Source organism: Schistocerca nitens, chromosome 3 (assembly GCF_023898315.1).
Source record: "Schistocerca nitens isolate TAMUIC-IGC-003100 chromosome 3, iqSchNite1.1, whole genome shotgun sequence".
NCBI lineage: Eukaryota > Metazoa > Arthropoda > Insecta > Orthoptera > Acrididae > Schistocerca > Schistocerca nitens.
The window spans coordinates 918,628,658-918,653,921 of NC_064616.1; the positions used below are offsets into that span (position 1 = coordinate 918,628,658).

Sequence of the window (25,264 nt, forward strand, 5' to 3'; positions counted from 1 at the left end):
AAACTGAGTAGTCCATGGCAAGATAGGCAACATCAAGGAGAGTGTGAGCTCAGGAGTGCCGTGGTCCCGTGGTTAGCGTGAGCAGCTGCAGAACGAGAGGTCCTTGGCTCAAGTCTTCCCTCGGCACTCCTGAAGTCAGACTATTCTTGATGTTGCATATCTTGCGCATGGACTACTCAGTTTTTATATTTTGCTTATTTTTTTTATAGTTCCACACAACTTCTTCCTACTTTCTTGATTGATCTGTGTTCAGTTTTTCAAGGTCTATCCACTGTGCCAACATAAAACTAAATCTGAGGGGGATTTGATAGGGAGGTTCCCTTGTTAGTAGTGTGCAATAAGTCAAGAATTTGGGTCAGATGGAAAGCATGCTCGGATAGTCAAAGCAGGTAAGGTGACCACATGCATAAAGTGGGAAACCCAAGTCTGATTCCCAGTCTGCCACAAATTTTCAACTTTTGTCATTGAATTATTTCAAGGCTAAAGCACAGCTGACACTTGTACATTCCTCGAAATACTGATATCTACAGCTGCTGTATCAAAAACAGCGGAGTCCATTCTGCCTGACATTTCCAATAGAACAGACAAAATATACATACAGCATATTTTAATAATAACTCTCTTTCGGATGTAGATAATGAAATTTGAGGCAAGCTAAAAAGATAGAAGAACGTGAAATTTATCAGAAGATGACAGTGAAAAAAAATCATAAGTATGTAGTAAGTATAAGCATAGCACAGTGTAATATGTGCAATATTCACAAAAATCATATTTAAGTGCCATGTGAGAAAGTGCATGATGTTATGGCTAACTTCTTATGTAAAAGTGAAAGTGAAATAATTTAAATTAATTAAACAAACACTGTTTCTGCTTTGTTTCACAAATTTTATTATTGTTACTGTACAACCTAAGTTTCATGCTATAAGCTCATTTTCAAGTACATTACTGATTCCAAACAATGATAATGCACAGATAAACATAATGATAAGGAAAAGACAGTCATCCCAACTTCTTAATGTATAGATACATAGCTTAATGTAAAATTTCTTCAAAGACCATTTTTTAACCAATTACATATGGAATTAGACAATTCAGCAACACACTAACATGACTAAACATACCTGGGAATAAAGTTATGCATCAACCAGGAACTTTTTATCTACTGGTGGATTGAGCCCCAAATTTTAACCTCTATCCTGGAGTTGTGATATCATCTAAAAGAGGTGAATAATTAATGAGGTTTGCTCGATTAATAATAGGTGTGGTGATGTAGACATCTGCTAAGAGCGAAGTTTGTCACTGAGTGGTGTTTGGATTCTGAGGCATCAATGAACAGCTTTCTTTAACTTTTCTCACTTCTCATCTTAGTGAACTATAAAGTACTTAGTACATATCATGATAGGTACAGAAAGCTGGCTAAAGCCTGAGATAAGTTCTGCAGAAATTTTTACGAAGTCTCAGATGGTGTTCAGGAAAGATAGATTAGGCAGGATTGGTGGTGGAGTGTTTGTGTCTGTCAGTAGTGGTTTATCTTGTAGTGAAGTCAAAGTAGATACTCCATGCGAATTGGTATGGGTGGAGGTTATACTTAACAGCTGAACTAAGTTAATAATTGGCTCCTTCTACTGACTCCCAGACTCCAATGATATAGTTGCTGAACAGTTTGGAGAAAATTTGAGTCTCGTAACAAATAAATACCCCACTCATACAGTTATAGTTTGTGGGGACTTCAACCTTCCCTCGATATGTTGGCAAAAATACTTGTTCAAAACCGGTGGTAGGCAGAAAACATCTTCCGAGATTGTCCTAAATGTTTTCTCCGAAAATTATTTCTAGCAGTTAGTCCACAAACCCATGCGAATTGTAAATTGTTGCAAAAACACACTTGACCTCTTAGCCACAAACAATCCAGAGCTGATAGAGAGCATCATGACTGATACAGGGATTAGTGATCACAAGGTTGTTGTAGCTAGGCTCAATACCGTTTCTTCAAAATCCACCAGAAACAAACGCAAAATAATTTTATTTAAAAAAGCGGATAAAGTATCACTAGAAGGCTTCCTAAGAGACAATCTCCATTCCTTCCGAACTGACTATGCAAATGTAGATGAGATGTGGCTCAAATTCAAAGATATAGTAGCAACAGCAATTGAGAGATTCATACCTCATAAATAGGTAAGAGATGGAACTGATCCCCCGTGGTACACAAAACAGGTCCGAATGCTGTTGCAAAGGCAATGAAGAAAGCATGTGAAGTTCAGAAGAACGCGAAATCCCGAATATTGGCTAAAATTTACAGATGTGTGAAATTTGGCACGCACGGACTTAAATGTGAGATGCCTTTAATAGGTTCCACAACGAAACATTGTCTCAAAATTTGGTACAAAATCCGAAGAAATTCTGGTCATATGTAAAGTACACAAGCGGCAAGACGCAGTCAATACCTTCACTGTGCAATGCTGATGGTACTGTTACTGACGACTGTGCCGCTAAAGCGGAGTTATTGAACGCAGTTTTCCGAAATTCCTTCACCAGGGAAGATGAATGGAATATTTCAGAATTTGAAACACGAACAGCTGCTACCATGAGTTTCTTAGAAGTAGATACCTTAGGGGTTGCGAAGCAACTCAAATCGCTTGATACGAGCAAGTCTTCAGGTCCAGATTGTATACCGATTAGGTTACTTTCAGATTACACTGATACAATAGCTCCCTACTTAGCAATCATATACAACCACTCGCTCACCGATAGATCTGTACCTACAGACTGGAAAATTGCGCAGGTCGCACCAGTGTTTAAGAAGGGTAGTAGGAGTAATCCATCGAACTACAGACCTCTATCATTGACGTTGGTTTGCAGTAGGGTTTTGGGGCATATACTGTATTCAAACATTATGAATCACCTCAAAGGGAACGATCTATTGATACGTAATCAGCATGGTTTCAGAAAACATCGTTCTTGTGAAACGCAGCTAGCTCTTTATTCGCACGAAGTAATGGCCGCTATCGACAAGGGATCTCAAGTTGATTCCGTATTTATAGATTTCCGGAAAGCTTTTGACACCATTCCTCACAAGCGACTTCTAATCAAGCTGCGGGCCTATGGGGTATCGTCTCAGTTGTGCGACTGGATTCGTGATTTCATGTCAGGAAGGTCACAGTTCGTAGTAGTAGACAGCAAATCATCGAGTAAAACTGAAGTGATATCAGGTGTTCCCCAGGGAAGTGTCCTGGGACCTCTGCTGTTCCTGATCTATATAAATGACCTGGGTGACAATATGAGCAGTTCTCTTAGGTTGTTCGCAGATGATGCTGTAATTTACCGTCTAGTAAGGTCATCCGAAGACCAGTATCAGTTGCAAAGCGATTTAGAAAAGATTGCTGTATGGTGTGGCAGGTGGCAGTTGATACTAAATAACGAAAAATGTGAGGTGATCCACATGAGTTCCAAAAGAAATCCGTTGGAATTCGATTACTCGATAAATAGTACAATTCTCAAGGCTGTCAATTCAACTAAGTACCTGGGTGTAAAAATTACAAACAACTTCAGTTGGAAAGACCACATAGATAATATTGTGGGGAAGGCGAGCCAAAGGTTGCGTTTTATTGGCAGGACACTTAGAAGATGCAACAAGTCTACTAAAGAGACAGCTTACACTACACTCGTTCATTCTCTGTTAGAATATTGCTGCGCGGTGTGGAATCCTTACCAGGTGGGATTGACAGAGGACATCGAAAGGGTGCAAAAAAGGGCAGCTCGTTTTGTATTATCACATAATAGGGGACAGAGTGTGGCAGATATAATACGCGAATTGGGATGGAAGTCATTAAAGCAAAGACGTTTTTCGTCACGGTGAGATCTATTTACGAAATTTCAGTCACCAACTTTCTCTTCCGAATGCGAAAATATTTTGTTGAGCCCAACCTACATAGGTAGGAATGATCATCAAAATAAAATAAGAGAAATCAGAGCTCGAACAGAAAGCTTTAGGTGTTCGTTTTTCCCATGCGCTGTTCGGGAGTGGAATGGTAGAGAGATAGTATGATTGTGGTTCGGTGAACGCTCTGCCAAGCACTTGAATGTTAATTGCAGAGTAGTCATGTAGATGTAGATGTAGATGACTGAATAATAAATGTTGTTTTAAACAAAGAAAAACATGATTAATTTATTAATATGACCACTGAAATATGTATGTAGCTACTAAAATACATTTTATTTGTTTCTTTTTGATGCACAATTCTATGAGATACTGGACTCCAGATAATAACAGCTATGGACTCTGAGCAATAGGAGCAGTGGCATACCAGAACTTGTAAAAGATGGTGGTTGTTATGTGGAAAGGACTGAAAGATGGACTTGAGGAAAGGACTAAAAAGTAGATTCAGTTACATGCCCTTAGTGAAATATAATTAACATCAAGTGGAAAGGAAAAAATATCTACAACAAATATGAACTGTGCAAAAGATGTTTCTGTTTTGTTTATGAAAACCATTTTCAATATTGAAAAAAACTAGTGTGTCTATTCCTTCAGATATGCATACATGACAATCTGCAGCTGTTGTAATATTACAAAATTTTATCACTATTGCGAATACTTTTGACATCAGCTGTATTATGCATGAAAATCATACCTATTGGTATAGTTGTGCCAGATTGGGACTTCACATCTACATCTACATCTACATCTACATCTACATCTACATGTACATACATACTCTGCAATCCACCATACGGTGCGTGATGGAGGGTACCTCATACCACAACTAGCATCTCCTCTCCCTGTTCCACTCCCAAACAGAACGAGGGAAAAATGACTGCCTATATGCCTCTGTACGAGCCCTAATCTCTCTTATCTTATCTTTGTGGTCTTTCCGCAAAATATAAATTGTTGGCAGTAAAATTGTACTGCAATCAGCCTCTAAATTTCCTCAGTAGCAATTCACGAAAAGAATGCCTCCTTTCCTCTAGAAACTCTCACCCGAGTTCCTGAAGCATTTCCGTAACACTCGCATGATGATCAAACCTACCCACCTCTGAATTTCTTCTGTGTCCTCCCTCAATCCAACCTGATAGGGATCCCAAATGCTTGAGCAGTACTCAAGAATAGGTCGTATTAGAGTTTTATTAGCGGTCTCCTTAACAGATGAACCACATCTTCCCAAAATTCTACCAATGAACCGATGACGACTATCTGCCTTCCCCACAACTGCCATTACATGCTTGTCCCACTTCATATCGCTCCGCAGTGTTATGCCCAAATATTTAATCGACGTGACTGTGTCAAGCATTACACTACTAATGGAGTACTCAAACATTACAGGATTCTTTTTCCTATTCATCTGCATTAATTTACATTTATCTATATTTAGAGTTAGCTGCCATTCTTTACACCAATCACAAATCCTGTCCAAGTCATCTTGTATCCTCCTACAGTCACTCAATGACAACACATTCCTGTACACCACAGCATCATCAGCAAACAGCTGCACATTGCTATCCACCCTATCCAAAATATCATTTATGTAGAGAGAAAACAACAGCGGACCTACCACACTTCCCTGGGGCACTCCAGATGATACCCTCACCTCCGATGAACACTCACCATTGAGGACAACGTACTGGGTTCTATTATTTAAGAAGTCAACATGATTACTCTGCTATTCACAATAAAGTGCTTGGATGAGTGTTCAATGAACCACCTTCAAGCTGTCTCTCTACCGTTCCACTCTCAAATGGCACACGGGAAAAACGAGCACTTAAATTTTTCTGTGTGAGCCCTGATTTCTCTTATTTTATTGTGATCATCATTTCTCCCTATGTAGGTGGGTGGCAACAGAATGTTTTTGCAATTGGAAGAGAAAACTGGTGATTGAAATTTCATGAGAAGATTCCCTTGCAACGAAAAACTCCTTTGTTTTAATGATTGCCACTCCAATTCACGTATCATGTCTGTGACACTATCACCCCTATTTCGTGTTAATACAAAATGAGCTGCCCTTATTTGTACTTTTTCAATGTCATCCTCAGTCTCAGCTAATCAGGATCCAATACTGCACGGCAACACTCCAGAATAGGGCAGACAAACATGGTGTAAGCAGTCTCTTTAGTAGACCTGTTGCACCTTTTAAGTGTTCTGTCAATGAATTGCAGTCTTTGGTTTGCTCTACCCACAATATTATCTACATGGTCATTCCAATTTAGGTTATTTGTAATTGTAATCTCTAAGTATTTAGCTGAATTTCCAGCCTTCTAGTACCCATGTGAATAACTTAGCCGCCCAAGTGGCTGTGCGGTTCTAGGCACTACAGTCTGGAGCCGAGCGACCGCTATGGTCACAGGTTCGAATCCTGCCACAGGCATGGATGTGTGTGCTGTCCTTAGGTTAGTTAGGCTTCATTAGTTCTAAGTTCTAGGCAACTGATGATGTCAGAAGTTAAGTTGCATAGTGCTCAGAGCCATTTGAACCATTTTTTTGAATAAATTCACACTTTTCTTTATTCAGGGTCAATTGCCACTTTTTTCACCATACAGATAGCTTATCTAAATCATTTTGCAAGTCGTTTTGATCATCTGATGACTTTACAAGATGGTAAATGACATCATCATCTGCAAACAATCTAAGATGGCTACTCAGATAGTCTCCTATAACACTTCCTTGGGTAACGCCGAATGTTACTTCTGTTTTACTCGATGACTTTCCATTTATTATTACTGACTGTGACCATTCTGACAGGAAATTAGAAATCCAGTCACACAACTGAGGCGATACACCTTAGGCACGCAGTTTGGTTAGAAGACGCTTGTGAGGTATGGTGTTGAAAGCCTTCTGGAAATCTAAAAATATGGAACACAGATTACCTGCTTATTGGGAGTGGTCACCTTAAAGATCTCAGCTGTCCATGCACACTTCCAGGACTGATCAAAATCTCCATATGTCACAGAGTCTACTCCCCCACTGCTCACAGCTTACCTGGATTTCCACAACAACGTTAGTGAGACAAATGTGTTCAGCATAAGTATTACCATCATTTTTCCCATCTAGGCTGTAATACTTATTATTAAAATGTCTGTTCCTTCAGATGTGCAGCCATGTCTGAAGGAACAGACATTTGTGACAATCTGCAGCTATTGCAATATTACAAAATTTTATCACAATTCCAAATACTTTTGACATCAGCTGTATCAGGCATAGACATCATACCAATTGGTGACACAAAAAAATTTCTGATGGACTGGAACTTGAACCCAGATTTCCCACTTATTTCAAGTGGTTGCCTTAACCATCTCAGCTATTGATGCATGCTTGTGGAAAAACAGATATTGTAATAATAAACATTACAGCATAGACATAGAAAATGGTAATACTTAAGCTGAACATCCCTGCTGAAAGAATCCAGGTAAGGGGTGCAAGCAAAAGGAGTGTAGATACTGTGACATATGGAGGATTCAGTCAGTCCTGGAAGTGTGCACAGATAGCCAAGATGGTTAAGGTGATCACTTGCAATGAGCGGGAAGCCCGGGTTAGAGTTCCAACCTGACAAAAATTTTTCTACATCACCAGCAGGTATGATTACCATGTGTAATACAGCTGATGTTAAAATATTTGGAATTGTAATGAAAATTGTAAAGAAAGAACTGTCGAATTACTAAAATTTTCTAAAAGTTAAAGTTCTATGTATGTCTATGTATGCATGAAATTTACTGTGGGTGTTTTTTAAATTTTGTTACGTTTGTTTTATATAAAAATGTTCAGCCTGGCCACATTTTGTCCTGTTTAATTTGATAAGGCATTACACATGTAATGAGTGTTTGTTATATTTCTAAATTGAATATGTTTACCAAGAAACTTATAATTTTTATATTGCTTATGTGTTACGTAATTCTCATAGATACAGTTTTCAAAACAGAACTTTTCTTGACAGCTTGTGATAAATGCTACCAATTTTGACTGTACTCAATGTTTTTGTAGATAAATTTTTTTCATTGGATTATCCAGCATAGCACTATCTTATCTGTAGAAGCAAGTGGAGGTAATGACACATAGCAAGGTTGGATAGCTCCACTTGCTACAATTCTACTCCTTCAATTTATAGTTTTTTTTCTTTTTCCTTTGTTCATTTAATGTGAGGGAATAGGATATAATTGTAGGTAAACAACTAGAATTCTCTCAGATACAGATTTATTAGCACTTCGCTTCTACACAGATACAAGTCTGGAGGCTAACTGCCATTAGCAGCCAACATCCTCCCAAAGCCCTCTCCTAAAAGATAGCACACTTATACACTGATCAAATATCGATATTTATGGCGCCACATAGCCCCCCCCCCCCCCTTCTCCCTGTGCAGTATAGAGTACGTCCCTGTGAATGGGGAAGGGGGGGTGAGAAGTTAGGAAGGTAACATACAGTTCTTCTGCATCAGGCAGAAGTGGTCGACTGGTAGGGAGACCGGGGGGTGAAACCTGGTACGTCGACGGCGAAGTCAGCAAGCGACACCAGCGGCTGAAGACGACGTCCCGTCCTGGAGTGGAGGTGTAGCACTTCGTCAGCAGGCAGGCAGAGAATCACCTTGCCAGAAGGCCTAACAAAGGCACTTAAATTGCCACACGCAGCACTTGTGCTCAATTTAAAGCGGCGCACCACACGAGTTCCTGCACTTCCTCCCTCAAAATTGTCACACGTGAGTACCACACACACCATATCGCCATCTACGACAACAGATAATTGATGTATGTCATCAGGGTGAACATGTGTTGTGAATTCTTGGGTGACACCTGTACGAGCAATGGCAGGGAGGCAGGGAGGTGTGGGAAAGCCATGGCAGGGGGAAGCATCTGCGAAGAGGGGTGTGGCAGGTGCACTGGACTGTGCAGGCAACAACCTCGGGCGATCAGCTGGCGGACGAGGGAGCATGACTGAAGGCAACATGGAGCCAGCATGGTTTGAACGGCGTGACAAAGAACTGTCACACGAAGATGGTAACACAATGGTAGAATCTGAGTGGTTGGCAGTTCGACTGCGAGGGCTGTGAGGAGTGAAACCTCGAAAAGTTTGGCCACTCGAATTAGATGAACACGGAGAAAAAGCAGTGCTCGGCAGAGAAGCACGCTGTGGAGAATCAATACCTGAATGTATGGGATGAGAAGATGGATGACCACTCAAAGCAGGAGTGGGTGAAATAGGGGCAGAATCGGGGAGGTTCACCTGAGGCTGAATGAAAGCAGGTTTCACTCGGTTGAGTGAGACCGTGGTTACAGAGTCTTTTATGAGGAGATCCATGTTATTCTCGGAGCATTTGAAGACTTTGTAAGGACCTGTGTAGGGCGACTGAAGCAGGGCTTTGATTGAGTCGTCTCTGAGAAACACGTACTCACAAGAGTCTAGCGTGTGCGGTACGTACATGCGCGGAGGTGTATGAGTAGCTGGAGGTGGCGGCTGAATTTTGTTGCAGTGCAAGCGCACTCGCTCAAGAAGTGAAGGGAGTTCAGAGGGCCATGGAAGTGGGGTGGGAGTGACTAATTCTCCAGGCAAAACCAGAGGTTGGCCATACACAAACTCGGCTACGGAACCCTTGAGGTCTTCCTTGAAAGTCGCACGAAGGCCAAGATGCACGAAGGGCAGTGCTTCTGTCCATAGTGAGTCATGGCAACGCAAGGCAGACTTTAAGGTGTGATGCCATCGCTCAACAAGCCCATTGCTTTGGGGGTGGTATGCGGAAGTAAGAATTTTGACAATACCACACATTTTACATAAGTCGGAGAAAACTGAAGACTTGAATTGTTGTGCCTGGTCAGTGGTGAGGTAAACTGGTGAGCCTAATCTAGAGATCCACGAATCTAAGACTGCTCGACTTACTGTCTCAGAGGTAATGTTTGGAATAGGCACAGCCTCAGCCCACCGAGTCATCCTGTCAATAGCTGTAAACAAGTAATGGAAACCCTCGGAGGGGGGCAAAGGGCCTACGAGGTCCATGTGAACATGGTGAAACTGGCCTGGCAGTTGGGCAAAACATCCGAGGGGTGGGGAAGTGTGCCTGCAAACTTTGTTCTGTTGAAACAACACGCATGTCCTGGCCCAAGACTCACAGTCACGGCGCATGTCTCTCCAGACAAATCGTTCAGATACCAGACGGGTGGAAGCTTTGACACCGGGGTGTGCTAATGTGTGTAATTTGTCAAAGACCTGGCGTTGAAGGGGCCTAGGAATGAATGGCCACAATGTACCAGTCAATTCATCACACCACACTAAGTCAGATATGCCAAGGAAAGTAGATCATACCGGTTGGAGAGAGGAGCTGTGGTCCGAAATTAACTGCATGGTATCGGGGTCTGCCGATTGCAACCGAGGTAGGTCTGTTAAGTCAATTAAGGTTGTGACAGCACCAATGCGTGAGAGAAAATCAGCAATGACATTGTCCATTCCTCAGATGTAGTGAATGTCATTTGTAAATTGCAAGATGTAATCGATGTGAGGAAAGCGTCATGGGGGCGGATCAGCCGCAGGATTTTTTATGGCAGGAACCAATGGCTTGTGGTCAGAAATCTCGTCCCTCAACATCAGTTCTAAAGTGTCTTATGGCCTCATAAACTGCAAGTAATTCTCTGTCGAATGCTGAGTATTTCTTCTGTGCATTGTTTAGCTTTTTTGAGAAAAACTGCAGGGGGGTCATAACATCATTGTATGTCTGACTCAGTACTGCGCCGACAGCATTGTCACTAGCGTCAGTAGTGATAAACATTGTGGTGTCCACATGTGGGTGAGCAATAGTGGCAGCAGAGGCCAACAGCTGTTTGAGTTCGTTAAATGCCTTGTCCATGTCTAGTGTCCATGGGACCTGGCAGGTGCCAGAAGTTTGTGGGCCAGCAAGAGCATCTGTGAGAGGAGCCTGCACCGCAGAAGTGGCTGGCAAATGTTTACGGTAATAATTAACTGTTCTGATGAACCTGCGTAATTCCCTATAGGTCTGGGGTTGTGGCATCTTGAGGACAGGCTTGATCTTGTCCTGCAGTGGTGTCAGACCGTCCGACGGCACAACATAACTTAGGAATGTGACGGATGACTGGTGCAATTGAGTCTTTTTATTGTTCATTTCAGTACCAGCAGCTGCTAAAATATCTGTCACAACTTGAACACGCTCCTCACTCTGTTCCAAAGTAGAAGCAAAAACCAATATGTCGTCCATGTATAAGAAACAAAAGTTAAGATGGGATAAAGTTTGATTAATGAAACGCTGCCATGTTTGGGGGTCATTTTTCAACCCAAATGGCATAAATTTGTATTGAAACAGCCAGAAGGGAGTCGTTATGGCAGTCTTTCCAATATCCTCTGGAGCCATAGGAATCTGATCAAATGCATGCTTACAGTCCAAAACAGAGAAGTACTTTGCACCTGTGAGCGCATGATTGAAGTCCGCAATGTGTGGGACCGGGTATTTATCAATGATGGTGCAGGCATTTAAACGCATATGTCTCCGACCATGCGCCAAGTACCATCTTTCTTTTCTTCAAACAGGATAGGACTAGCCCAGCAACCGGAAGAAGGTTCAATTATTCCCTTTTGTAATAGATCATCTAATTGTTCTTTTGTAATTTTCATAAATTCCGGCTTGAGGCAGGGTGTGCGTTGCGATATGGGCGGCTCATCGGTTAGACGTAACCAATGTACTGTGCCATTAGTGACTACTGCAATACGTGGTGTGGCACTAGAGTCAGATGTCCATGAAGCAGAGCAGGCAGTGGCGGATGGGCAAAGCTGTGGTGCTGAGGGCACGGAAGTACAGGTGTGCCAACCGCTCGTAGGCTGCGTAAAGGCCACATGCATGTTAACATGGGCGAGGTTAGTACACTGATTCTTGGTAGTGGGCCGTGCCGCTATGAGCGCTGTAGGCAAGAGTGGGCGTGGCCGAACATCAGATGGTTACAGTTCATTGCCACGAGCTTCGGAAGTTAATTGTCAATTCGGAACGCAAGGAACATGAGCACTCAGGCATACACTGTCATTACAAGAGGGTGTGCTGACACAGTTTACAGAGTTCACAACATTGTTGTTAACGTGCGTGGGCACGGGAACACCAGATTGGCATAGAACTGACCTTGTCCGTAGCCAACGAGTCGTCTGCTTGTAGTGTCGCGAGGCGTTGTTGTGTGGAGGCCAAATTGTGGTGTATGTTGCGGAGATGCAGCAGCATTTCCATACGTTCCATCCGTAACTTCAAAGACTTGGTGCACTCCACTAGCCACTTGTTTGTCTACGATTGCAGCTCCAAGGATAGGTTTAAACACTTCTTAGCACATCACACATGTTTGGTGTTAGCCGAACTGTCACTCGGCGGAGTGAAAGGAATATGTTTGTTTAGTGGGGGGTAAAACACTGTATTTTGCACAAAATCTTGTGACAACTGATAGTGCTTGAGGAAATCAATTCCGAGAATAGGTTCTTCAATTGTTGATACTAAAAACGTCCACTCCAACTTGCACTCGGGCGAAAGTTTCACTGTATACAGAGTAGAACCCGAACACCGTAGGGTAGACAACTTCACTGCACAAAGTACTGTTTTCTGTGGTTGCACTTTATTGGTTGTTAGGCAAACCGGCAGCAAAGAGACATCTGCACCAGTGTCTACCAGAAAACGTACACCTGACTGTAAATCGCGAACATAGAGTCGACCACACTTACAGTTGTTGTCCGAAATGGAATGCAAAGTTGGATGGTGCCCATTGTTTACATCGCAGGAGGTGGCACCGCAGCCTACCTGCGGTTGGAGTTTGGGTAAGAACACGGTGACTGGCATTTGGGAGCTTGCTCCCTGAATCTTGCGTGGAAGAAACAATAAGGTTGGGCGGGCCTGTGCTCCTGTGGGTAGTTGCTAGGTGACGGAGTATGTGACCCAGAGTCTTTCACAGAGGCTGATGCACTGTCGTTGCGGGGAGTTGAAGGTGCAGGCAGAGCGGCTAGTTTAACGACCTTGTTATTAGCAGCACCAGACAAGGGCATGGTGTCAGAAAGCTTCTTAGTGTGGTCACATCCAGAATGCAGTGCACGGAGCTCACGTTGCCTGGCAGAGTATGCTCTGTCGGCGGCGTGTAAACGTTCATTTACTGGCCTATCTTCATACGCAGAGATTGCACTCTGGACAGGCAAAGGCAGCTTTTCTGTCCAGATTTCTGCAGGCGTGTCATCAGGCATAACTTGCTCATCGACGAGAAGATGGATGCACCGCCACAGCTGGGACAGAGACCTGTCACCAAAATGCTCTTTGTAGATGAGCTGTTGCACATTTCTCTCCTGGTTTTCGAGACGCGCTCCAGTATCGTCTGTTTTTCCACAGCATACTTCCCTTCTAGGGGGGGTGCTTTGACCAGATCATAAATTAAATCAATGTGGTTGTGAAGATGGTTCATGAGGCAGGCGAAGCGTGCGTTGTCGTCCAAAGCACAGACATTGAATGTTTGCTCAACCAGGTTAAACCAGAACTCCGGGTGAGTGGGTTTGAAGTCTGGTAGTTTTGACAGATTTGGCATTGCAGTCACTGCAGAGGTGCGCCTATTTCTTCAGACGGAAGTAGAGCATGCAGAAGATAGCAAGTCCGAATTATTGGTGTCCGCAATGCGGGTGTCACAAAATTTACTTGACGCCGGGTGGGCGGCTGAGAAGCGTCGGACGCTCGAACAGTGTGAGGATCGTACTGCATTCTCATTGATGTGGTGAGTGGGACTGGTTGTAGATGTCTGGGTAATTACTGTCCAGCACAGAATTGTTGACTTGATTACAAGCAACACATGGATCCCACACATGTCCACTAGGATGCACACTCGGTGTGATATTTGCTGTTTGGCAAGCATTGAGCACCTGTTGACTAGGTGGAACGGAAGGATACACATGACTTGGGAACTGATTCGAGTTTGAATTTACTACTGGATTTTCCAAAGTAGCAAAACTTTGCTCGACGCCATGAACTGTATTGAATTGTGCATTCGACACAGGAGTAGGAACACTCTGTGGAGAACATGTGGAAAGGTCTAGGCTAACAAAGCCAGAGTCCGCGACCATTGACGGTTGGAAGAAACTGGCGGCACTCAATGAATTCCACTGCACATTCAGGCTGAAGGATTCCGAAGAGTCTTGCGGCATGTCCAATATGATGGCAGGAGTGCTGGAGAGATGTTGCTGAAATCCGGGCGGCGGTGAGTGCTGAAAGGCCATTGTCTGAAGCTGAACAATGGGCCTCGCGATCGCGAAGAAACCCGATGCAGTAGGCACGTAAACAACCTTCGGGCGGTAACTCAGATGCGTATTACACAAAAAACAGGGTCACCAGTGAGGGAATAGGATATAGTTGTAGGTAAACAACTAGAGCTGGCTGGTGTGGCCGTGCAGTTCTGGGTGCTTCAGTCTGGAACAGTGTGACCGCTACGGTTGCAGGTTCGAATCCTGCCTCGGGCATGGATGTGTGTGATGTCCTTAGGTTAGTTAGGTTTAAGTAGTTCTATGTTCTAGGGGACTGATGACCACAGATGTTAAGTCCCATAGTGCTCAGAGCCATTTGAACCATTTTTTTAAACAACTAGAATTCTCTCAGATACGGATTTATTAGCACTTCGCTTCTACACAGATACAACTCTGGAGGCTAACTGCCGTTAGCAGCCAACATCCTCCCAAAGCCCTCTCCTCAAAGATAGCACACTTATACACTGAACAAATATTGATATTTATGGCGCTCTATGCCACAAATGCTTATACCAGAGAAATTCCAATTCATATCAAGTTTCATAAAACTTCATTATTCACTCAGTAATATTCTGATTAATAATGACAACAACACAATTTGTTTACCTAGAAGTATTTTTCAAATATTCGTGATCAACAACACCTATAAATCACGTACATGTCAAAAGTAAAAAATGCTGAAATTTTCTTGTTTTAAGAATGGTCTAGTTCATTTGAAAGCCCTAATTCTCCTCTTTTCCTCAAACATTTAATTTTTTTGGAAATGCAGCATTTCAAAAGTTAAATGTATACATAACTTTTGTGCCATAGAAATTTGCAATCTTAAAATGTACCACAATTATTTCCAAAATAAAGTACCACAGTTTTACAACCCTAATTTTTCTGTTTATGAAAATGTAGACTTACAGTAAAATAACCTGTTAATTTGTCAATAAGTCCAATTAGAAAATTTATCTTTCTCAAAATTTTTTCATGAATTTTGGGAACCCCATGCACATTAAGTTTCCCTCCTTATGACAACTGATTCCCTATTCTGTGTTAACTGACAAGGAGAACATGTCAAATTCCATCACCCAATTTCCCAGGAACTTTACTCACTGGAAGAGCAATCAAAATAAGGAAAATCTAAGCTCATCCATAGATATCCGACCATTTGTGAGAAATGACAGTCAAAGTTTTCAAGGTATTTTCTATATACTTTATGTGCCTTTTACTGCACAATATCCTCAAAAAGAAAGGTGGCTCAGTGCTAAGCATTGTGGTATCTTAATTTTGAAATCCTGTTATTTTTATTTCTTTTATTTTATTTTTATTCTTTTTATTTATTTACCCACGTCCATAGGAGATCACTGCATGAATGATTATTATCAAATTAGGGGATATGAGAGCTTTATATTAATTGTAAAATTACAGCTTGATTTCACAAAAAGTGTTACATATTTATTATATAATGTATATGTGAATATGTCTTGCTCACCAGATGGTAGAGTTTTGTCAGGACTGGCTCTCCCAAGGCCATCAGTACTCCTAATGGAATGTTGTCTACTCCCGGGGCCTTGTTTCGACTCAGGTCTTTCAGTGCTCTGTCAAACTCTTCACGCAGTATCTTATCTCCCATTTCATCTACATCTTCTTACATTTCCATAATATTGTCCTCAAGTACATCGCCCTTGTATAAACCCTCTATATACTCCTTCCACCTTTCTGCCTTCCCTTCTTTGCTTAGAACTGGGTTGCCATCTGAGCTCTTGATATTCATACAAGTCGTTCTCTTCTCTCCAAAGGTCTCTTTAATTTTCCTGTAGGCAGTATCTATCTTACCCCTAGTGAGACAAGCCTCTACATCCTTACATTTGTCCTCTAGCCATCCCTGCTTAGCCATTTTGCACTTCCTGTCGATCTCATTTTTGAGACGTTTGTATTTCTTTTTGCCTGCTTCATTTACTGTATTTTTATATTTTCTCCTTTCATCAATTAAATTCAATATTTCTTCTATTACCCAAGGATTTCTATTAGCCCTCGTCTTTTTACCTACTTGATCCTCTGCTGCCTTCACTACTTCATCCCTCAGAGCTACCCATTCTTCTTCTACTGTATTTCTTTCCCCAATTCCTGTCAATTGTTGCCTTATGCTCTCCCTGAAACTCGCTACAACCTCTGGTTCTTTCAGTTTATCCAGGCCCCATCTCCTTAAATTCCCACCTTTTTGCAGTTTCTTCAGTTTTAATCTACAGTTCATAACCAATAGATTGGGGTCAGAATCCACATCTGTCCCTGGAAATGTCTTACAATTTAAAACCTGGTTCCTAAATCTCTGTCTTACCATTATATAATCTATCTGATACCTTTTAGTATCTCCAGGATTCTTCCAGGTATACAACTTTCTTTTATGATTCCTGAACCAAGTGTTAGCTATGATTAAGTTATGCTCTGTGCAAAATTCTACAAGGCGGCTTCCTCTTTCATTTCTTCCCCCCCCAATCCATATTCACCTATTATGTTTCCTTCTCTCCCTTTTCCTACTGACGAATTCCAGTCACCCATGACTATTAAATTTTCGTCTCCCTTGACTACCTGAATAATTTCTTTTATCTCATCATACATTTCATCAATCTCTTCGTCATCTGCAGAACTAGTCGGCATATAAACTTGTACTACTGTAGTAGGCATGGGCTTTGTGTCTATCTTGGCCACAATAATGTGTTCACTATGCTGTTTGTAGTAGCTAACCCGCACTCCTATTTTTTTATTCATTATTAAACCTACTCCTGCATTACCCCTATTTGATTTTGTATTTATAACACTGTAATCACCTGACCAAAAGTCTTGTTCCTCCTGCCACCGAACTTCACTAATTCCCACTATATCTAACTTTAACCTATCCATTTCCCTTTTTAAATTTTCTAACCTACCTGCCCGATTAAGGGATCTGACATTCCACGCTCTGATCCGTAGAATGCCAGTTTTCTTTCTCCTGATAACGACGTCCTCTTGAGTAGTCCCCGCCCGGAGATCCGAATGGGGGACTATTTTACCTCTGGAATATTTTACCCAAGGGGACGCCATCATCATTTAATCATACAGTAAAGCTGCATGTCCTCGGGAAAAATTACGGCTGTAGTTTCCCCTTGCTTTCAGCCGTTCGCAGTACCAGCACAGCAAGGCCGTTTTGGTTAATGTTACAAGGCCAGATCAGTCAATCATCCAGACTGTTGCCCCTGCAACTACCAAAAAGGCTGCTGCCCCTCTTTAGGAACCACATGTTTGTCTGGCCTCTCAACAGATACCCCTCCGTTGTGATGCACCTACGGTACGGCCATCTGTATCGCTGAGGCACGCAAGCCTCCCCACCAATGGCAAGGTCCATGGTTCATAACCAACCCATACTAAGTAAATGCCAAGATTGTTCCTAAGAAGATGCCATATGCCATGACTTACCACATTTTCTGACAGTTATTTGCAATCTGAAATTAACATCCTACACAGTCATATTACCACTCATCTGCCAATCATGGCATTTTCTATATTGAGTTATCTCATTAGTTTGCAGTTCAAGTATCCAGTATAGTTGCATCCGTATTACTTCTGCATAATGTCAGGTTTAGAGACCTCAGAAATTAAGCCAAATCCATTCAGGTGGTGACTCAAACACTGGGGAACTGAATGTCAGTATACAGCAATAAAAGTAGGAATGGCATGATACAGAGTTTAATGGAAATTGTGACAAAAACTTGACTTTTCATAATTTCTGGTATTTGCAAAAGAACTATTCAAGAATTCTCAGTAACTGAATTCAGTGAGATCATAGGTGAAGCAGAGAGCTTACACAATGACCATGATTAGCTATCTCAATTTGAAAAAAATATATGCAAAAATCCATTTGTTAAAAACAATTTACGTTATTATGTATCTTCAAAAAACTACAGAAAATAATGCACCTCTCTATATTTTATGCCAATAGATATGGTAAGCACTGAAATATAAATTCTATTAATCTTAATGGCATGCATTTATTTCATTTCTTTCGTAACTAATGCAGATGTCTATGGTGTTGAAGACCTCCCCATCATACACATATTAAATGAAACCTAAAACCTTAAAAAATTATCCTCATAATAAAGAGAAATTTGGTTTCATTGTGTATATAAATTGTAGTTTCTCTATATGGGGTGAATATTCAGGGTAGTTAACTAGACAAGACTTTAGTTAATACTTCATCCCATTTTTGTCAAAATGAGAAAATTTCTTGGTCTTTTATGTACCATTGTGTCTCTTCAGCATTGAAATCTAATGAAAAAAGTGTTATAAAAATTAATCAAAATCTGTAAGAGTGTAGATAATAAGTAGTGTAGGATAGTGGCAAATTATTTACTGACCTTTCACTTTTCACAACAATTGCCAAAAGTTGATCCTCCAGTCCTTCAACAGTAAGAACAAAATTGATAATTGTGACTTTGCTGTATATTTCTGGAGAAAAATGTGGGGTCCTTAAACTGGTTGTCATATAAAAGCGAAATCCTGTGTTGTATTCTATCATCTTTCTTCCAAAACTTATGTACAAGAGATCACCTGTGGGAAAAAATACATGCTTATTGGTATTATCTGAAATGGCTATTCACTGCTCTAATGGATATTCTTTATTTATTTAGCTAGGCATTATACAATAGATTTACACCCTATATAACACACTTTTATCAGTGTGTTAGGGGTTCTGCTTATTTTTCCTGTCTAGAGTAAGACTGTCTTGTTCAATAGTTATGAATAGTACTGTTTGACCTATAATTTTCCATATTTTCTTGAGGTGCACTACACTCTGTAATATGAACTCACATTTAACAGTCAGAATAGAAATAATTCTCTGCAGAGAGCCCATTTATTGATTTTCATTATGATTCTTGCTGCTCTTTTTCCATTTTGAAAACTGTTAATAAATTATGAAGACTAAGTCCCTAAAAAAAGTATGCCATATCTGAGGACTGAATGCACACATAGCTAAAGAATACAGTTCCTAGACATGCATCATTGCACACCAGTGTAAAGACTCAAACTGCATAGCATGCTGTAGATATCCTTTTGACAGTTTCTTAACACGTTCCCCCACTTCAGATGGCTGCTAATTTGTACCTCTAAGAATTTTGTGCTGGGTTCATCATCTATGGAGGTGTTTTGTAGCTTTAAATTTAATGGATTGTGTGTCACATTTATTCTAAAGCACATACTATATGTTTTCTTCATACATTTTGTAACACCAGTGCTAGTGTCTAAATGGTGATTAATACGTATACTATTATCATCATTGAACAGCACTTCCTTTCCACATCAGCTGTTAGCTTGGTAACAGTGCCTGACATATTGTGGAAAGGAATTAATATATACCAGTACTAGTAACAATAATGGACTATGTGCTCTTCCTTAAGGTACTCCAAGACTAGCACAGTATTTATGTAATAAAGTTTATCTGTGGCTGTAGATTTACTGGAGGTATATGAGATCTCTACATACTTTACTCTGTTTTCTCAGTATGAATGAAACCATTTACTGGATACTTCCCTCCCCTCTAGTTTCTATAAACATAATTCTCCATTAATGAGTAAAAGTATAAGCTAAATATTACTTATTTTCATACTTTTAACATGTAACTTGCTGTGAAATTTACAGCTCATTGTAATATGGCAGACCAAGAGGCACTATATTGAAGTGTCCAATAAAGTATATACTAAACAACATGATACACATTCTGATTAATCACACAAATATTCAAAATCATATTTTATCTATTGGTTTATATTATAATTACTTATAAAATTTGTTTCTTTATCAGATATGAAATGGCTCAGCTTATTAGTTATGTAAATTACTGAATTTACTGGAGCTAATTTACTGAAGCTAAAAATGAAATAATTATTGTATTATTTAAGACCAAATGACTTAATATTGTCCTGACGGCATATTTTAAAACTTTCGGCTGAAATCATTGAATACTTTATTATTTTGAATAATAAATGTCTTTTTACAGTTCACATTGTACATCATAGTGGTCCCTCATTACATTTAAATTCACTGTTGCAATTGAGGAGCTTAATACAAAAACTGGCCAAGTCCAAAATTGTGATTTTTCAGGAATTAAAAAATAAATAAATAAACTTTCTGCTCCTAAAACTGAATCATCAATAGCATCCTCCCCTCCCCCCTTCCTCCCACCACTGAGAGAAAGTAATAAATGTAGAGTACACAGTTTAGACAGGAATGGGGCATAAGATGCAGGTGGTGACCCGGACAAGATAGCTTCCCTGACTCATGGCACCAACGTACACTTTATTGGGCTGTTCCAGCATCATGATCGACTACAACTTGATGGAGCTATGAGGCGAATCAATGTGGGGTTAGGGATGGTTCTGAGGACAGCCAACTTTGCTCATGTTTCTCTGGTGCCTGTCGGGACTACACTCCTGGAAATTGAAATAAGAACACCGTGAATTCATTGTCCCAGGAAGGGGAAACTTTATTGACACATTCCTGGGGTCAGATACATCACATGATCACACTGACAGAACCACAGGCACATAGACACAGGCAACAGAGCATGCACAATGTCGGCACTAGTACAGTGTATATCCACCTTTCGCTGCAATGCAGGCTGCTATTCTCCCATGGAGACGATCGTAGAGATGCTGGATGTAGTCCTGTGGAACGGCTTGCCATGCCATTTCCACCTGGCGCCTCGGTTGGACCAGCGTTCGTGCTGGACGTGCAGACTGCGTGAGACGACGCTTCATCCAGTCCCAAACATGCTCAATGGGGGACAGATCCGGAGATCTTGCTGGCAAGGGTAGTTGACTTACACCTTCTAGAGCACGTTGGGTGGCACGGGATACATGCGGACGTGCATTGTCCTGTTGGAACAGCAAGTTCCCTTGCCGGTCTAGGAATGGTAGAACGATGGGTTCGATGACGGTTTGGATGTACCGTGCACTATTCAGTGTCCCCTCGACGATCACCAGTGGTGTACGGCCAGTGTAGGAGATCGCTCCCCACACCATGATGCCGGGTGTTGGCCCTGTGTGCCTCGGTCGTATGCAGTCCTGATTGTGGCGCTCACCTGCACGGCGCCAAACACGCATACGACCATCATTGGCACCAAGGCAGAAGTGACTCTCATCGCTGAAGACGACACGTCTCCATTCGTCCCTCCATTCACGCCTGTCGCGACACCACTGGAGGCGGGCTGCACGATGTTGGGTCGTGAGCGGAAGACGGCCTAACGGTGTGCGGGACCGTAGCCCAGCTTCATGGAGACGGTTGCGAATGGTCCTCGCCGATACCCCAGGAGCAACAGTGTCCCTAATTTGCTGGGAAGTGGCGGTGCGGTCCCCTACGGCACTGCGTAGGATCCTACGGTCTTGGCGTGCATCCGTGCGTCGCTGCGGTCCGGTCCCAGGTCGACGGGCACGTGCACCTTCCGCCGACCACTGGCGACAACATCGATGTACTGTGGAGACCTCACGCCCCACGTGTTGAGCAATTCGGCGGTACATCCACCCGGCCTCCCGCATGCCCACTATACGCCCTCACTCAAAGTCCGTCAACTGCACATACGGTTCACGTCCACGCTGTCGCGGCATGCTACCAGTGTTAAAGACTGCGATGGAGCTCCGTATGCCACGGCAAACTGGCTGACACTGACGGCGGCGGTGCACAAATGCTGCGCAGCTAGCGCCATTCGACGGCCAACACCGCGGTTCCTGGTGTGTCCGCTGTGCCGTGCGTGTGATCATTGCTTGTACAGCCCTCTCGCAGTGTCCGGAGCAAGTATGGTGGGTCTGACACACCGGTGTCAATGTGTTCTTTTTTCCATTTCCAGGAGTGTATAAACAAACAGGGTTCACTAGGCATGACCTACGCCTTTTTTTATGATAAATCCAGACTACATGTTCCCCTGCCTAAAGAGTATCTCCAGCAGTTTAAAAAATACTGGAACAATCACTCACAAGACAGATTTTAACACTTCAGATATCACACATATTAGATGTCACAAAGAAAAACAAATCATTCGAAAGAGTAACATGGGGTATTTCATAGACTTAACAATTCTCTATCAAAACATGTAAACAATAAAAAATAAAATACAGCTATAAGAAATTGAGCTCTAACCTTTGAACTGCACAGTAGTTTGTGATACTGGTGCCAAGACACAGAAATCCAACATGTAGTATGAAAGGGCAAACTCTTACTGCAGAACTGCTTCAAGGGGTCAACAATCAAGACTCAAGAATCTTTATTCACCATAAATCATTTCACAATGACATGGATTTTGTCAATTTGATACAAGATAATGTATATACAGTGCACAGTAGTGCAATGTGTAGCATTAAATATTAGTTCTACAAAGTTTATATAGTACATAATAATACAATTAAAAGTAACAATTTTTAAAATTTAATATAAAAATATGGTAAATCAAAGTATTCTTTAATATTACAAAAAGGGTGATCTGTTAACCAGTTGTAACACTTATTTTTAAAACTAATTATATCAATGGTCCGAGCAAAGATTGGTAACTTACTGAAAATTCGGAGTGGACTTTCTTTTGTATTTTTAAAAATGTCCCCATATCATAAGACCATATGATATATGCGATTGTAAAAGTCGAAAGTATGTCATCCAAAGGTAATCCATGCTTACCATGTCTCTTAGTTTCAAAAAGAGGTATGATACCCAAGATAACTTTTTGCAGATATGATTGATATGTTCTTGCCAATTAAGCATGGAGTCAATGTGCATACCTAGAAGTTTAACTGGTTTAGTTTCTATATCCTTTGTTGTGCCTTGTATGAGCTGTTGTGTTTTATCAGGATTACATAAGAGTTTACTAGCAGTAAACCAGTCCAAAGCTATGTCAAGAGATTATTTTGTGATGTGATTTAGTTCAGAGATGTTCTGACGAGAGGTAAAGAGTGTAGAATCATCTGCATAACATATGACAGGATGTGGTATGTTCTAAGGCAGGTCATTGATTGCAAAAACAAAAAGGAAGGGTCCGAGGATAGATCCTTGGGGAACACCTGTATGTATCTCAAGCAAGAAAGAATGCATATTCCTGACTGAAACAAATTGTTTCCTGTTGTTCAAGTAAGAAGTGATAATGGCTAAAGTGTTCTCTTGCAACCCATAGTATTCCAATTTCTTTAGTAGGATGTCTACAGGAATGCAATCAAATGCCTTGCTTAAGTCACGTAACACAAGTGATACTTTGTTTTTGTTTTCAATAGCAGATAATGTTCAATCAGTGATTTCTAAAACAGCAGCAGTTGTGTTTTTCCCTTGCAAAACCCAAACTGAAAGTTACAAAGTAACCATGATCTTCCAAGTAGTTATTTAGGTGGTTGTTCATTAGTGCCTCATATATTTTTGACAATATAGGCACAATTGAAATTGGCCGAGAGCTTTCAGGCAGTTTTTATTCCCCTTTTTATAAACTGGGATGACTTTAGATATCTTGAGTGTATTAGGTAAAACTCCAAATTCTAAGCATTTATTGAAAATACTGGTTAATGGTGAACATATTAAGTGTATTGTTTTTTTTTTAATAATGTAATTGGACAACCAGTTGCAATCCATACTTTCTGAATTTGAAAATTTGGCAACAGTTGGAGGATCATGCATTTATATCAGAAAAGGAACACAGTTCAAATCAAGAGAAACACTTTGAAATATCAGCTATTGAATTAACAGGGCTTGATATCACCAAGAAATTAACCACTTTGTGTGTGTTTAGATCTCCCAATGGTAGTGTGGACACTTTTCTCAAAATATCAACAGAAGTTCTAGATAAAGTCTCAAGTACAAAAGTTCAATATAATTTGCCTGTGGGGACATTAACATTAACACTATTATCATAAATGAGTCTAGCAGCACCCTCACAAATATCCTTCAAAGTTTTGGTATGTCCCTATCGGTCAATAGAGCAACAAGGATTACTACTATGACTACATCAGTAAGTGACCATTTGGCCATAAATATGGACAGGGAAACTGTAAAAAATCTTGGATAATCGGACCATCTCTTTCAAACAACAACATTAAAATCAGGCATTGAATCATTCCCCAAACTACAAGCCTGCAAATGACATGTATCAGAAATAAAAATAAAAGATTTTTCTAAAGAACTAGCAAAACAACGCTAGGATGAAGTGTATAAGGAAACCAATGTGAATATGAAATTCCTTAAATTCTCCACATAATTTAAATTGAACTTTGAAAAGGCATTTCCAAAAGCAAGTATGTCTGTTAACAACATTTCACAAAAACAGACAGAGAACAGTGGGTTTTAAGAAGTCCTCCCAAACACTGAAATACCTCAGTTCCATGAAAAAGAGCCACATTTATCCAGAATTTTTAAATTTATATCATAGATACAAAAAGATCTTTAGGAAGGTGTTGATTTCTGCAAAAAGGCATTTAATGACAGAATAATATATAATGCAGAGAATAAAATCAAAGCAGTCTGGGATGTTATAAAAAAGGAAACAGGGAGAGGCAAAAGAATGCAGAATAGCATCCTGATTAGGGAGGGGGATAAGGTAATAAATGATCCACAACACTTAGCAAACTATGTAAACGAGAATTTTTCAAGTACTGCAGAGAAGTAGATAAGTTACAGCAAAAGTTCCCCAAAACAAATATAACACCTGTGGATAATGTTGCACTAAATACAATTATGTTACCCCCAACCACAGAGAATGAAGTCAATAAAACTGTTCAAAAACTAAAAAATGGAAAGTTAGTAGGCTTAGATGAAGTACCAATGTGTGTACTGAAATAATGCATAGGGATTATACAAGGCCCCTTAACAAATATAATAAATGAATCCTTAACATCGGTGACATTACCAGAGCAGTTAAAACAGGCAAGAGTTGTACCTTTGCTTACGATGTTGAGTTTTGTGGAAATGGTCCTCAGTTTATGATAAATACAGATTATAATAATCTGCTGTCAAAAAAGAAAGCTAATGTATCAGGATGTGTTAAATATTTATGGTACC

At 40.8% G+C, this 25,264-nt stretch overlaps 1 protein-coding gene across 1 annotated transcript in view; it reads right to left on the reverse strand.

The window, feature by feature from the left end:
• LOC126249484 (dynein axonemal heavy chain 7-like) overlaps positions 1–25,264 on the reverse strand; it is a 1,193,512-nt gene that overhangs the window by 225,083 nt on the left and 943,165 nt on the right. The window contains exon 43 of the mRNA XM_049951137.1: positions 18,601–18,793. Within this exon, the coding sequence (XP_049807094.1) occupies positions 18,601–18,793 (193 nt within the window). The remainder of the gene's footprint in view (positions 1–18,600; positions 18,794–25,264) is intronic.